This window comes from Mytilus californianus, unplaced genomic scaffold (assembly GCF_021869535.1).
Source record: "Mytilus californianus isolate M0D057914Y unplaced genomic scaffold, xbMytCali1.0.p SCAF_9, whole genome shotgun sequence".
In the NCBI taxonomy this organism is placed as follows: Eukaryota; Metazoa; Mollusca; class Bivalvia; order Mytilida; family Mytilidae; genus Mytilus; species Mytilus californianus.
Window position 1 is genome coordinate 78,273,932 of NW_026262745.1, and position 17,058 is coordinate 78,290,989.

General features: G+C 34.3%; 2 protein-coding genes across 5 annotated transcripts in view; one reads left to right on the forward strand and one right to left on the reverse strand.

Moving 5' to 3' along the window:
- Positions 1-1,214, reverse strand: part of LOC127716291 (kelch-like protein 3) — a 37,810-nt gene extending 36,596 nt beyond the window's left edge. For 2 of the 3 annotated variants that reach the window (XM_052222452.1, XM_052222450.1), the window contains exon 1: positions 1,143-1,214. The gene's annotated coding sequence lies outside the window, so the exon portion shown is untranslated. Of the gene's footprint in view, positions 1-1,085; positions 1,123-1,142 lie in introns of those variants that run through there. The other variant, XM_052222451.1, reaches the window with a different exon arrangement.
- LOC127716316 (5-hydroxyisourate hydrolase-like) overlaps positions 1-11,540 on the forward strand; it is a 28,403-nt gene extending 16,863 nt beyond the window's left edge. Inside the window, exons 1-4 of one of the 2 annotated variants that reach the window (XM_052222488.1) lie at positions 1,160-1,246; positions 5,450-5,589; positions 8,348-8,480; positions 10,948-11,540. In XM_052222488.1, the coding sequence (XP_052078448.1) occupies positions 1,166-1,246; positions 5,450-5,589; positions 8,348-8,480; positions 10,948-11,037 (444 nt within the window). In that variant the 5' untranslated portion in view covers positions 1,160-1,165 and the 3' untranslated portion in view covers positions 11,038-11,540. Of the gene's footprint in view, positions 1-1,159; positions 1,247-5,449; positions 5,590-8,347; positions 8,481-10,947 lie in introns of those variants that run through there. The other variant, XM_052222489.1, reaches the window with a different exon arrangement.
- Positions 11,541-17,058: the final 5,518 nt, after the last annotated feature.

Here is a 17,058-nt window from a genome sequence, read left to right on the forward strand (position 1 = left end):
TGTCATAACAATGTCAGATGTGAGAAGTGCAGTTAGGATGTCAACAAAACTTAAATGGCAAAATAGATGGACTAGAAGTGAAACTGGGAGACAACTATACGAATTAGTACCTACTGTTGGTAAGGCCCATCTACTTGATTATCCTAATCCAGTTAAAGGAAGAAATAAATACCGCCATCAGATAGGCCAATCCCTCATGCCATACTGTGAATGTGGTGAAGACGAAAGCACTGAACACTTCCTACTCAATTGTATGAGATATCATCAGGAAAGAGAAGAAATGAAAAGACAGCTGGAGATACAAAACATCCCAATAGATCTTCATACCTTACTAGCACCAGCAAAGAAAGAGACATACGAGAGAACAGCGGATGTTATAGAATATTTAAAGAGTTCACCGCGATTTCAAGATACACTTAGCCCGGAAGAATCCTGATCCTTCACCTAAACAAACTAACCCATGTACAGTGTGACATTACTCTGAGAAACTATAGTACAATGATGAAACAAATTTAGCAAGCACAAAAAGACTAGTTGTGTCAACATATATATTGACCTTAGGGTCAGGATCAGGATGTAACCCTTACTATAGTCATATAGTGGCCTAATATTTCAGCCTCTACCCAAAATATTGTTTTTTGGGGAAGGAGGAATTTTTCAAATTGACTCTTCATTTTCATCTGATGCTACGCATGTTTCACTTTTTTCACAGTGTTTTCCTGGATTTTGTGTTGCAGGTTGTTCATTAATTCCAATCCATCTTGGGCAAAATTATCTTTTTATTTTCAGCTCTTGAATACTAGCTGGCTAGGATATTTATTTTCAAAATCATCCCCCCTCCTAAAAATCAAATGGTCTTTGTCTGTCAATTCTGAAAATGGAACACATGGAGATATCCTTGATAAATATATATAATTGAGGCACTCCCACCCTTTGGCTTTGACAGATTTTTAATACCTGTGACCAGAAAAATCAAAATGCGTCGTTCATTTTATAATTAGTTGTTAATTTGTTAAAATCTAGTGTAAATTATTTTATGCATATTCAGGTTGTCGCATGTATGGTTGTCAATCTTGAATATTTACAAGTCAAAAACGTGAGACTGTTATGATATGATGGCGGGAAATCTACATTTGGGTTACCTCTATACTTTTCTAACGACGATATGACTTCGAATGTTGACAGACTGGACGTGTTGAAAAATCACATTACCCCTGCACACACCAAACATAAGCACTGCCAACAGGTAAAAACCCGTGTAGAATATCTTTGTTGAAAACAGATTGTAATTGATGCACTCAAATAGTTTACAATGTGATTAAGTTGTTATATAAACGAAAAAAACTAGTCACTACTTCCAAACCAGTGAAATTATCTCCCCTTGTATATTTATATTCAAGATAACATCATTCATGTCATTCATTTAAGTGACTGATCAAACAGAGCATTTATCCATTATTATGTATTCCAAGGCACATGTTGGAAGTACAGAGTTGTCTTTCTTTAATAATCACCTATTTAAGTAGTACAAATAAGTCACTAGACTAAGTGATTTAATTTTATTGTAGCTTTGAATATACAATACTAATGATCCAGGGACTAATTATGTTGTTAAAATTATCAGAACCAACATCTGTGTTTATAGGATGACCGGTCATGTCAGGTGATGACCTTGTACCAAATCTGGGATAATGACATGAAAATCATTTGTTTAAGTATCATACCTCTATTTTCTTCCAAAAAATCACTTCTTTAAGTAATATTATTTTAATTACCCCCACTAATTTCAACATCCCCGAACAGTAAAATTTTGATCATGAACAGTAAAATTTTATTACATAATCTGTAAGATGAAACCTTGAAATTTTACAGGAAAAATACTCCCACTGCTGAGAAAAATCTTTTAAGAAAGTATTAGTTCAATATGTAAAGCCTTATTTATAGCATTTTTTTCAACAAATATAGAATTTACAGCTGAATGATTGCATGAAAGGCATAAACCTTGCTACTTAAAAGAAGAAAAAGGTTCATTTTTTTCAATTTTACTGATCATGCTGATAATAAATATAATCTAAACCTGTATGTTTAAAATTTTGGTAAAACTACAAAATCATAGAATTTCTAATTTGCTACATAAATAGGTGATTTTATAAATCAATTATTTCAGTAATTCCCTTGACTGTTGATTATAAAAAAGAAAGATAACTCTAGTTACAAAAGAGAAAACATCATACATGTGATGGACTGTGAAACTCAGATCAGGAGATTGGGAAATTTTGGTCAGGAGATTAGGACTCAGATCAGGAGGTTTTTAACCGACATAAATTTTGTCGAAAATGTAACCGTGTGCTGTAGAAATTGTCTTTTAACATGTTTAAAGTGTTTTTTCTTCAACTTTCCGTCCGAATGTATTATGTTTATAGTACCCTTGTACTTATAAATTTTCTTTATCTTTATTCAACATGTTCAATTTATAATCCTTCCTTTTCTGAGTGTTCTTTAAATTTTATTTAATCATTATTCTTTGGAACAATCACTGCAATCAGATCATTTGTTTTACTATCTGCAAATAAATCATTTTTGCATGTTAAGAAACAAATTTAAACTGGAACAACAAATGGAAGTTTTTAACGACCTTGACTGGATATACATCCCTCGCACGGTCGGCTCGGTGCCCGAATGCGTTTGGTGAGCCTTTAAATAATTTTGTGCCATCGGTCAGGAACAGGTGGAGGACGCCATTTTGGTAGGCCGCCATCTTGGTTTTGTGAGTTGTTTTGGTTTTTCTTTTGTTGACTATTTTGATGTTATGTCTTCACAACGGCTGCTTTCAGGGCCAGATTGGTCAGCTTGGCAGCCCGCTAACCTCGATGATGGAGTACTGGTAGATGAGTCTCGGACGTAGTATTAACGATGACAGGAAGCATTATCAGGACCAAAGTCGTGAGACAGTGAAATGGCGGTCCATCATCTAACACCTAGGATACAGCCCTCGGACGTCACTCGGCATACCACTCCCCCATCCATAATGGGTTTTGGAGTGTATGTTGACGTGGGAATTTGCCCCTACGCGGATTATAGCCTAACATAGTCTGTACAGCGTTGGATTGGTTTCTGTCATCGAAAGTAGTAAGTCGTTGATCCATCTAACTGTAAACCCTCATCGAAGATAGCGGGTAAAGGAGAGCTGACCCAGCACGTCCGTTCAGTTGTAATGACTGAGACGTGAATGGTGAATGTATGAATGTTAAACTGGAACAACAACAAATGGAAGTTTTTAACGACCTTGACTGGCTATACAGCCCTTGCACGGTCGGCTCGGTGCCCGAAGGCATTTGGTGAGCGTTTAAATAATTTTGTGCCATCGGTCAGGAACAGGTGGTGGACGTCATTTTGGTAGGCCGCCATCTTGGTTTTGTGAGTTGTTTTGGTTTTTTCTTTTGTTGACTATTTTGATGTTAGTCTTCACAAAGGCTGCTTTCAGGGCCAGATTGGTCAGCTTGGCAGCCCGCTAACCTCTATGATGGAGTACTGGTAGATGAGTCTCGGACGTAGTATTAACGATGACAGGAAGCATTATCAGGACCAAAGTCGTGAGACAGTGAAATGGTGGTCAATCATCTAACACCTAGGATACAGCCCTCGGACGTCACTCGGCATACCACTCCCCCATCCATAATGGGTTTTGGAGTGTATGTTGACGCGGGAATTTGCCCTACGCGGATTATAGCCTAACGTAGTCTGTACAGCGTTGGATTGGTTTCTGTCATCGAAAGTAGTAAGTCGTTGATCCATCTAACTGTAAACCCTCATCGAAGATAGCGGGTAAAGGAGAGCTGACCCAGCACGTCCGTTCAGTTGTAATGACTGAGACGTGACTGAATGAATTGTTAAACTGGAACAAAGGGTCATAGTCATTATATTAATTTCAATTTAAGCCTTGAAAAGAAGTAAAGAACCCTCAAATAATTTTCAAATTAATATTTTTTTATTTGTCCTAAGACATTTAAAATCATTTAATTACTATCCTTTTATGATTATTTGTTCAATTGATATTTTATTTATATTCTTTTAAACATTTACATTATTTAAAGGAAAATAACTTAAAACAGGATAAATCAAGGGAAGTAACCCTTGATACACAAAGTCAAAGTTCTTATTACATAACGGCAGTTAGCCTGAGGTAAAAATCGTTGATTACCAGTATTTTTGACACCCAAGCTGACAAGTGAAGCCATATAATTATGCATGTTAATTGATTTACAGGTAAAATATAACTTCAGGTAATGTCAGTTACACCAGATGGCAGATATGTTGGGCTGAAATTTTTCATTCATGGGAGGTCAGGAGGAGACCCCTGAAAACGGGATTATTGTACTCCCGTCGGGAGGTTCACATGTATGAAACATGTGCTGTGTTCACACTTATTTATGTCAACACATGCACACTTTTAAATTGACATGATTGATGAAAATAATAAAATGTTGAAACAACTGAATTTCTGTGTTAAGAACCCTTCAATCCTGTTGGATTTCCCAGCACGTTTTGGACACTTACCTTGATATGTGTTCATGATACTGTTTATCAAACCTCATTATCTAGACTCTCTAATTACAGTCAGGAGTATAATACTCATACAAGTAATGTTAACTAAGTAAATTTGTCAAATTTATAAATTTCCTTTTCAAGGTTTGAATAATCCCCCTTTTTGCTTACCAAATATTTACCTAACAAGTATTTTTTTATACATCGGAAATTCTCAAGTTTTGGGAAGCCAAAACATGCCTCAAACATTTTTTCCTGGTTTGCTTACTATTCTTATTAGAAATCTACATTTCTTCTCAAGAACTACTAATCAAAGAAAGCGATTACACATAGATACAATGTTACGCTGCAGTAGACATTTAAAATTGCTGTTTAGAGACTTTAATAGTTTAAAATGGCAGTACATTCACGATGGATCAAATAACAGGCAACAGAGATTCGATTGTTTCTGAAACTATACATTATTGAACATGATGAATAGTGAAGACAACAGTTAGAGACGTACTTTTTTATCATGTTATTTGTAAAAAAAATTTTAAAAAAATAGAATAAGATTACTAAGACAGATAACTCTACCTTAAAATTGTTTTCCTGTACCAGTAAATAACAATTACTTGTATAAATATTTTCCCTTATTGTCTTGAGTGATTAAAAGCTGTCATTCGTTTGGGCCTTTGTTAAGTGTTGTTTGAGATTGACAGCAAACTTCTGTTCTTATGCAATATATCCTCATTTTCTGATGGCAATCTACATTTCCTACTGTTTGTTCTGGTAGACACAATTTACAGAGCCTTGAATTCCTATTAGATTTACTTTTTGTCCTGAAAATGCATGCAATATTTACCACTTGACATTAACCGAACAACAATCAATCATACACTGTATATGTTGTGTTCTTTTACAGGTTACAATGTCAGGTAGTGGGGTTCAGCCCCCTTTAACCACCCACATACTAGACACAGCAAGGGGAAAGCCAGCTGGAGCTGTACCAATGGTTTTGTCTATTCAGGAACAAAATGGAGACTGGAAACAATTAGAAACAGGGTAATCACGATTGTTCTATTGTTTATATAATCATTATACTAATAAAAGACAATAAATACGATACATTTAAATGAGAATGATTTTAATTAGCAACCAGACCCACCTACATTCCCAATTTATGTGGTAATTATATCCCCAAATGAGAGGTATTGACCTGATATTCAAAATCCTCCGTCATGTCCATTACCGTGATTATATAAAGTGAATACCTTAAAACAGGCACCCACAGCAATTAAAATGACATAAGAACATATATATATTTGTAGAAAATAACAGCATCTTTTTTCGATATTTGAATTCTTTGATTGGTTATTGTCCCCTGTGCAACGCGTTGCGGTGGGGGGGGGGGGGGGTCAAAGAAATAACGATCATCCGTCCATCCATCTGTCCGGTCTTGTTAGCGCTCTCACATGTACAATTCTTTGCAGTATAAAACTTATATCCTAGGTTTATATCAGCAGTGTCTCGAACAAGTTCGAAAATCAGTGCCGATGAACTATTTTTAAAAGAGTTATGCCCCTTGGAAACATTAATTTTATGGAAAATTACATTGTTAGTGCTCTCATGTGTACAATTCTTGCTAGACTTTTATGAAACTTATATTGTAGGTTTATATCAGCGATGTCTCCGAGAAGTTCCAAAATCAGTGCTGATCAATTATTTTTAAATGAGTTATGCCCCTTGGAAATATTAATTATATGGAAAATTGCCTTGTGAGTGCTCTCATCATGCTCATGAGTACAATTCTTGCTAGATTTTAATGAAATTTATATATAAGGTTTATATCAACAATGTCTTGGATGAGTTCGAAAATCTGTGCAGATCAATTATTTTTAAAAGAGTTATGCCCCTTTTAAATATTGATTATATGGAAAATTGCATCATTAGTGCTCTCATGTGTACAATTCTTGCCAGAATTTTATGAAACTTATGTCATAGGTTTATATCAGCAATGTCTTCGACACTTTCGAAAATAAGTGCTGATCATATATTTTTAACAAGTTATGCCCCTTAGAAATATTAATTTTATCTGAGATCACATTGAATTTGCTCTGAAACATTCATTTCTCTAAGATATTTCTGAACAATTTTAAAGAACAAACAAAAAGTGTATTTTTTAATTATTTCCCTTGTACCTTGGATAGATGAAATATGTGCAATGTGGGGGACATTGGAACTCTGTTCTTTTATTCTTTTTATTACATCGACAATGGGCTTTTTAATGGAAATAAAGTAGAAAATGCAAGGAACTATATCTTTTTCTAAGCATTCACAATTTGCTTTGATGCAACATCATCGACAAGGTCTTGACAACACCTATTGTTGTATGATGTGAGAGGAGTGAAATTATCGAGTTTATTTCACATGTGAAATTATTGGTGTTTATTTCTTTGAGAAATCATGGTAATTCTTTGCAACCAATGTAATAACGTCATGGCACTTTCTCATATATTGTTTAGTCTGTTATCAAAGTTTTGATCTTACATTCCATTAGTGTTAGCTTTGTAAACATGTCTGTGGTTAATTATACCCCATGCAACGAGTTGCGGAGGGTATAATGTTTTTGACCCGTCCATCCGTCCGTCCGTCCGTCAGTCTGTCAGTCCGTCAGTCCTGTTTCTTGTCATCGTAACTCCTCTCAAACCACACAACAGAATTTCACGAAACCTTTTCAGATAATAAGGACATACTATGTTGTTGTGCATATTGACAGGAAATTACGATTCAATTCTTTTTCTAGGAGTTACACCCCTTTGAACTTATTTACTTTAATGTACTACTGCAACAGTTTGTCATCGCAACTCCTCTCAAACCACACAACAGAATTTCATGAAACCTTTTCAGATAATAAGGACATACTACGTAGATGTGCATATCGACAGGAAATTAGGATTCAATTTTTTTTCCAGGAGTTACGCTCCTTTGAACTTATTTGCCCAATATACTACTGCAACCTTTTGTCATCGCAACTCCTCTCAAACCACACAACAGAATTTCATGAAACCTTTTCAGATAATAAGGACATACTACGTAGATGTGCATATCGACAGGAAATTACGATTCAATTTTTTTTCCAGGAGTTATGCCCCTTTGAACTTATTTGCCCAATATACTACTGCAACCTTTTGTCATCGCAACTCCTCTCAAACCACACAAGAGAATTTCATGAAACTGTGTAGATAATAAGGACATACTATGTAGATGTGCATATTGACAGGAAATTATGATTCAATTTTTTTTTCTGATACAATCTTTTTTTCTTACACTTATTTTATTTCTCCAATGACAATGTGGGGACGTGGGGTATGTGAGCGCGCTCATTAAGGTTATTTCATTTTTTTAGACATTAAAAACTGCATAACTCACAGTCTTGGGATTTTTTCAAACTTATACAGAATCTTCTTCATCATTCATGATCAAAAGTACAAAATTGTGAAAATATGCTGGTCTTTTTTTTCTTTCCTTTTTTCCTTATTTTACTGATAAATGGACTTTTGGAGATACAATCTGGGGTTAAGCTTTGCAGCTATTTGAATCCTTATTGTTACTTTGAGATTCAAAACAAAATTAAAAACTCTGATCCATTGTTTGGATTCTTTCAAATGCATGTAGGAATTTTATGCCATAAATTAACACACCATATCCTATCTTTTCTTACTATTTTACCCCCCATATGCACCCCATGTCCATTTGTAGTTACTGCAGGAATTTCTAATTTGATTTTATATGCTAATAAGAATATGTCTTCCATTTTCAGGACTACAAGTATAGATGGTAGAGGAGGATTTCTAACACAGTCTACTTTCCGCCCTGCTGTATATAAACTTTACTTTGACACAGGAGCCTATTTCAAAAAGAATAATTTAAAGGGATTCTATCCATATGTAGAGGTAAGGTTTTTTAAGGGAAGACAACTGATTTAGTTATGTCTAACTATGTAGATTTTTGTGCACCTATCATGACAGAGTGGATTATGGTATTTCGGTTTCTGATTGCCTGTCCACACTGTATTTGGGGTGTCCCATACTAACACATGGACTTGATTTTCAGCATTAACCAATTTCTTGTTGACCCGTCTGTCTGTCCGTCCATCAGTCTTGTTCTTGTCATCACAACTCTTCTGACACCACACAATAGAATTTCATTAAACTTTGTAGATAAGGACATACTATTATGATGTGCATATCAACAGGAAATTATGATTAAATATTTTTTTGTAGGAGTTATGCCCTTTGAACTTAGAATGTTGGCCTAAATATCTTGTCATTGCAACTCCTCTGAAACCACACAACAGAATTTCATGAAACTTTGTATGTAGATAATAAGGACATACTATTTAGATTTGAATATTGACAGGAAATTATGATTAAATTTTTTTTTCTAGGAGTTATGCCCTTTGAACTTCGAATCTTGGTGTAAAAATCTTGTCATTGCAACTCCTCTGAAACAGCATAACAGAATTTCATGAAACTTTGTAGATAATAAGGACATACTATTTATATGTGCATATTGACAGAAAATTATGACAGAAAATTATGAATAAATGTTTTTTCTAGGAGTTATGCCCTTTGAACTTCGAATTTTGGCCTAAATATATTGTCATTGCAACTCCTCTAAAACGACATAACAAAATTTCATGAAACTTTTTAGATGATAAGGACATACTATTCAGATGTGCATATTGACAGAAAATTATGATTAAATTTGTTTTTCTAGGAGTTATGCCCTTTGAACTTCGAATTTTGTCATAAATATCTTGTCATTGCAACTCCTCTGAAACAACATAACAAAATTTTATGAAACTTTTTAGATAATAAGGACATAATATATCTAGATGTGCATATCAACAGGGAATTATTACTCAATTTTTTTGTGAGTTTTGCCCCTTTGAACTGAAAATTTTGGCCCAAATATACCACTGCAACAGTTTGTCATTGCAACTCCGTTAAAACCACACAATATGATTTAATTATAACTTTGTATTTAATGAGAACTAAATATGTAGAAGTGCATATCCACAAGAAATTTGCATCTGCATCAGTTGACTTTTGTAGGAGTTATAAGTCTTTGAACTTTGAATTTGGAGAGATTTTGTTTGCCCAGTAACAATGTGGGGCGTGGGATATTTGAGCATGCTCACAAAGGTTCTTTTATTCATTTTATTATTGATTTTTATGTAGCACTTTGTTTTAATTTTCTATTTATGAAACTGAGAAAATTTCAGAACAATAATTTTTTCTGTTTTTACACCAGTACATATTCTTATGGTTAAAAAAATCTCATGAACATTGTATTTTATCAATATTTTAACACATGTAACAGGAAGTGTATAAATACTGTAAACCAACTAAATTTTGATAGGCAATTTTTGAGAGATAAAAAATATCAGTAAGGTTAATTTGTCAAACTTGGGCAGTCAAGGGTATAACATACATGTTGTTATTACAGATAATTTCATGAGTTGTCTTCTCTTTGTTTCTAAAATTTCTTCATCTGTAGTAACATATGTTTGTTATTTGTTAAATAATCATAAATATATTTGTTTTTTGTGAGCACTTGGGAATTCTTGAAACTTTGCACAGTAACTTAATACATAGCCTTGATAACTAATTTTCAAACTAAATTAATACATTTTTAATCAGCCATGGTAAATCAATGAGACAAGGATTTCAAGAGATTAAACTTAGCTGTAATAACAAGGCTTAGTTATTACAGGAGTGTAACTTATTATATGAGACTCTTGGGAATTACTTGGAAGCTTGCGCAGATCCTCATTACATGCTCTGATCATTATTTCTTACAATAAATTAAAATACATTGTGATTAAGCATGATATATGTCTGAGCAAAGGCTTTGAAGTGATGTAGAGAAGCTGTAATAACACCCTTTAGTTATTACAGGCATACTTTTTCTGTAATAACATAGGTGTACTATGCATGATTTCCAAATTATGAACTATTATATCTTTCTAAAGTTTAGTATACATAAAGACAATACTAATATCAATAGATCTTGTATACAATTTAACAAAACAAAGGATGTATATTGCCACTTTGAAACATGTAACATACATATGTTATCACAGTTTTTTTATATTTTAGCCCACAATTATTGACAATAACGACATGTCTGTTTTTTTTTCTAATAACTTATTTAAGTTATACCCTTGACTGTTGGGTCTTCTCTTATATGAATGCATACCAAATAGAAAATAGAAAAATTGAGGCTAAGTCAGATAGAAAAGACTGAACAAATGTTTTAAAAAATAAGTAGATTTACAGTACAGTAATATAAAAACTAATTAGTGAAATTTATGTTATGCAAAATTTCAAGACTTATAGTATTATTCTATTGCAGGTTGTTTTCCAGATAGAAGATGAGAAGCAACATTACCATGTTCCACTGTTACTTAGTCCTTATGGATATTCTACATACAGAGGGAGCTAATGAGATACAAATCTGTTATATCTAGACAATGACTATAGCTAGAAGATTAAGAGAATGAACTGGAAACCAGTCATACATGTTGATAAATTCTAAGATGATAGAAATGTGAAATTTTAAAAGATATTTAGGTTCCAATTCCCTGAGGGAAGTTAAAATTGATGATTTTGGCTTACTCATCATGAACCCTAAAGATTCTAGTTTTCTGTGTTTATTGCATAATGTGGGAAAAATTAATAAAGTCGCCATATTGTTTACAATTCTCTACGTAAATGTTCTTATATGGAGAGCTTAAGAAAACCCCATGATATCAATGGAAAGATTATATAAACAAAGCCTAAAAATTATCTAAAGCTATCTAGGGTCAACTTTACTTGAGCGGGTTTTGAATGTTATAAGTATTATTTTAGAATTTGTTGTTGCCTAGTACTTTATATTCCACTGGGAATATTTTTATCTTTGAAAATATAATTTTGTATGTAAACTTATTAAAAATGATTATTTTATTTGTGAGTTTGATTGTCATTTGTTTCAGCCGTCTCCTAAGTCCTTGGTACCAAAACAATATCAGCTTGTCAAATCAAATATTACAGGTTTTTGTCGAGCCTTCGACTTTTGTCGAAAAAGCGAGACATAGCGATCCTACATTCCGTCTGCATCGGCGGTGGAGTCCACAAATATTCACTCTGTGGTTAAAGTTTTTGAAATTTTAATAACTTTCTTAAACTATCCTGGATTTCTACCAAACTTGGACAGAAGCTTGTTTATGATCATAAGATTATATTCAAAAGTAAATTTTGTAAAAAAAAATACCATTTTTTCCGTATTTTACTGATAAATGGACTTAGTTTTTCTGCCAGGAAACATTACATTCACTCTGTGGTTAAAGTTTTTAAAATTTTAATAACTTTCTTAAACTATCCTGGATTTCTACCAAACTTGGACAGAAGCTTGTTTATGATCATAAGATTATATTCAAAAGCAAATTTTGTAAAAAAAAATTCCATTTTTTCCGTATTTTACTGATAAATGGACTTAGTTTTTCTCCCAGGAAACATTACATTCACTCTGTGGTTAAAGTTTTTGAAATTTTAATAACTTTCTTAAACTATCCTGGATTTCTACCAAACTTGGACAGAAGCTTGTTTATGATCATAAGATAGTATCCAGAAGTAAATTTTGTAAAAAAAAAAATCCATTTTTTCCGTATTTTACTTATAAATGGACTTAGTTTTTCTGCCAGTTAACATTACATTCACTTTGTGGTTAAAGTTTTTAAAATTTTAACAACTTTCTTAAACTATCCTGGATTTGTACCACACTTGGACAGAAGCTTGTTAATGATCAAAAGCTAGTATCTAGAAGGAAATTTTGATAAAATTTTGTTCCATTTTTTCCGTATTTTACTTATAAATGGACTTAGTTTTTCTTCCAGTCAACATTACATACAGTCTGCAGTTTAAGTTTTTAAAACATTTATTAGATTTATAAATTATCCTGGATTTTTACCAAACTTGGACAGAAGCTACTTACAATCAAAAGATAGTATAGAGAGGAATATTTGAATTTTTTTTTTTACTCATTTTTGTTGAGCCTGCGATTAACAGCAAAAGTAGGCGAGACACTGGGTTCCGCGGAACCCTTACGAATTTTTCTTGAACTTGTATTCATATTTGTATTCTGGTGAGCAAAAGTTCATTTACACTGTTAACATTTGACAAAAAACACATATGGAGAAATAGCTCACATTGTATATAGTCCAGGGAATCTGAGGTGAAAAGTGGCTCAACCTCAAACTAATTGCAACAGAAACAATTTATATCAATTTCACCTCATTGGATACCTGGTTGTGACATATTAAAAATCAGCATTTCATTGACAACGGGAAATTTGTGTTTTTGGGGTAAAATGGGGATTTTTATGTGAAAATCGCTAAAACCTGGAAAAATTGATTTTTTGAAAAGTTTTTTACTCAAAGTCCTTATTTTTTTCAGGAAACGTTTCATTCATATGTATCATCGTGATGAAATATTAAAAATGCATAACCATAAGTTTTTTTGGGAAAAAACACTGATTTTGAATAGAAAATCGCTGATAACTGGGAAAATTTATAAATCTAAAAAATCTTATAAGATTTCATTCTCGTGTTATATTAACATTAAGAATTTTAATCCCTCAAAGAATGAGCAGGCTTCAACAGAAAAATAGTACTCATTATTTTGACATATTAATGTAGTTTAAATCAAAAACACAGTCATAGAAGAGGGAGACCAAAACAATATTTCTAAATGTTAAAACTAAATGTCACTATCGTCCTCATCCTCATGAATCTCAAGTATTTTACAGTTTGAACAGTTCAATCCCTTACATTCGCTACATGCTGAGCTGCATTCAAGGCCCTTTTTTCTACAAGTGCATCTGCGTGTATCGCAACCGGATTTACATTTACACCTTATCACATGCAATAACTTCTCTGGAGCAGGAGGCAAAATCGTTCTAATTGGACAAAGTGATGTACCTTGTAGAACCCATCCCCAGTCTGATGGATTAAACATATGGACTGAGTCATTTGTCCATTCTTGGATCTGATAATATGCACGCTTACAGTGTTGAGACGCTGCTTCTGAAGTAGGTGGCAAGGACTGGACATGTACGCAAGACAAAGAATTGGTAAGAACTTTATGATTAAATTTTCTGTAGCGTAACTGGTCTAAGCTTTCTCCGGTCTCACCTCCGTATAATATAACGAGAGCTGACTGTCCTGATTGTATTATATCATCTGAAGTTGCATCTTGTTTTAAAAATACTGAAGCTAACTCTCTGAAAATGACAAAGCATATTGATGAAGTTTTGCTTGTTTTCTCCATTAGCTAAGAAAATTTCCTTCTTTGATTTAAACGGTGTGCTATCTTTAAACGAGATATGTGTACCAGTCACCCCTTTCGATCTCCGTTCATGTACATGATCTTTTTTCGTTGGTCCCGACGCATACCCATCAAAGACGATTATTGGAATGGGATATCTGTTATTAATATGGTCGATGTATGACTGACATATTTCTGCAAATATCGCATCTTTTTTCCATGGGATTCGCTGTATCAGGGAACCACCGTCGATTACGTGATGAACATCGGTACCATGGTACTCTGAAAATACACAACTTCCCGTGTTCCATATTTCATCTGCTAATGTTGGTTTCTGTGCCTGTCGCATCAACCCAGACGGTGCAAACAGAGCAGCTGGTACAGCACTTAGCTCGTACTTAAAGACTTCGGATACATCTGGAAACATGGTATTTGCAGTAGTAACTAGTCGTTGAAACAACAATTGCGGATCGACATATATTTCTTCATTATCTACTTTGATATTAAATTTTGAAGATAGAGTTGTAACTTGGTTTTTCCTTATGAATACAAACTCGTCAATATATTTACCTTCAATTGACGATATAATATTGTGTCCTATGACCAGTGCGTTGTCCGAATTTACATTGCTGTCGCCAGTTGCTCCTGTTTCGATGTTCCGGAGTTCTTTATCTATTGAAAATGGATTTCTCTCCTCAAGAAAGTCAAGAAATGTTGTTGTATCTTTGTTATCCCGTTCTTTTCTTGGAATGCACATTTCTTTGTGCTGTTCGCTAGTTTCAAAATTAACATCAGTTATTTGTTGCATTGCCTCGTTCATCTGGATACACTGTGGCATAGACAAAATCCATAATGTTCTCTGAGCATCCGTTATCCCTCGACCTCTTGTGAGACCTCCAGTGGTTTTAATGCATCTCATCAGAACCTGCTCGATGACCAGATCCGATGATAAACCTGACCAGAACCGATCACTTCTTCTCATCACATGAAAGCCTGACATGAGAGCTTCATTAATGACAGGATTTGCTGCAGGTATACATACCCTGATTTGAGATATAGGTTATGTCCAGGAGCAGCAAAGTACGGTAACATCTCTTTAATGATTTGAAGATGAATGGTCCAGTTTCCAGTTCTTTCAGCTTTAATGAATTTCCGCAGCAAGTCCACCATATCCATATATAAAAACCATAGTCGAGCTGTCCGGTATTCGATATGTGATTTTCTAAAAGTTGATATACTGTCGCGTATTTTTCTCAATATCTCATTTTGATCAAGGGTGTCTACTGGAACACGTCGTTCGAGGATTTCATCAAAAACATAACTCAGTTCATTTAAATCCTTGGGAAAAGTGTTTTCACCGTGATTTTCAGAGTCTTCAATATCAGTTTCACTTATCATGTCACCTGAAGTTTCTTCAAGAAATGAAACATGTTCTCCATTTTCAATGTCATTATCTTTCAAGACAGCGGAAGATACCTGAAACTGTTCGCACATCAATAATGAGGTTAAAGCATTATAAATTAGGAAATGACCGCGTACTGCTCTTGCAACTGACTTTCCGGTTAACATATGCGAAACAGCGTTAGGTGCGTAGACAGTTTCCATGAGCTCAGCTAGTCCAGATCCGCTCATAATGTTACCAATCAATCCAAGGAAGCTCATTTCTAGGTGAAAACATCCTAATCTGAGAACTATTGATTTCAAATCGCTTTCCTTTGGTTCATTGTCGATAATTGTAAGTGCTTTCCAATAAAGCGGTTGATCAAATGTAAGCATTGGATTAGCTCTGTACTTAAACGCTTCATTACATACGAACTTCATGTTCGAAAAGATACATGAAAGGTTTCCCGGCTCAATGTCTATCATAGGCAAAAATACAATTGTCGATTTACCAGGGTATGCTCCATCTTGCACTAAATTATACAATGCCGACCACCCAATCTTTTTCTTTGGCCAAAGAGTACTACAGAGAAGACTGATGTTATCGTGTAACGAATCCGAATGTTGTGCTGCAAGTGATTCGAATTTTAAACTAAGCTTTGATGTTCGGTCAAAGTTGTACTGATGGGGATCGATTTTCCCTATTTGTTTAATATCGTCAAGCGAAACATTAAATCTCTGCACAATAGTTTTGTGGTTATAACCAGGTGTGATGCCTGCTATTATCCCCATTCCATGGAATGTCCCATGACCGTCAAGTGTTCTGATATTATGGTCGACATTATCTGCCACGTGTTGAATAAATCGTCCTTCAAGTTCTTGAGGAGAATCATTACCCTGGAGAGCAGAATTCACGCCGTGTTTTTGAACTTCCTTATAAGATGACGAAAAGCCAAGTTGGTATAAGGTATCGAGGAGGAATTTTGACCCAAAATGGTGATGCATTTGAACTCCTAGACCTAGCTGTAAAGGAGCAATCAGAGATCTTGGTCTTGTTGCTTGCATGATAGACTGGACAATGGCTGCCACTTTAAGATCGCAATCTTTTTCAGAAAATATTCCACTAAGTAACTGTTTAAGACTGTCAGGTAAGTATGCGATGTTTTCCTCACAAGATGCTATTGTAGCTGGTGATGAATACACCGACCTTGAAAATTCCATTGATTTGATATCAGATTTGATAAGTTTAGCTGCTGTTTTGATAACATCTCTTTTTTCTGTTTCAGGATCTGAAGTTTTTTTACTCTGATGAAATTCTTGCAGAAGAGCAGATGCCGTTTTACGAAGAGTGACCACATTTGGTTTTCCACAGACGTCGGTAATAAAAGCTTCATCACCAAAGTGTGTTTTGATCTTTGATTTCATGTGTACTGTTGTGTATGCCAGATCTCCAAAACTGTGTCATTTGATGAACGAGGTCTTTTACTGTCAATTGGTCCTCTTCATTTTCTTGCAAATAATCCATGGTCTTCAGAAAAGCTGTATTTGCCTCAGTGTGATCTGGTCTACCTTGCTTTTTTCGTTTTTGCTCTGGTGTTCCAATAGGTATATTTTTCCCTGTCCTGAAGTTAACGCTACATTTCTGATGGTAAATAGCATCTGGTGCAGGTAAGTCTTGTGCATATTCAAGTTTTGCAAAAACGTCAGCAGCCCATGAATCCTTCCGGTCTTTGCATATTGCCTCAATTTTCTGTTGGAATTCAAAAGTTCTAACTGGATA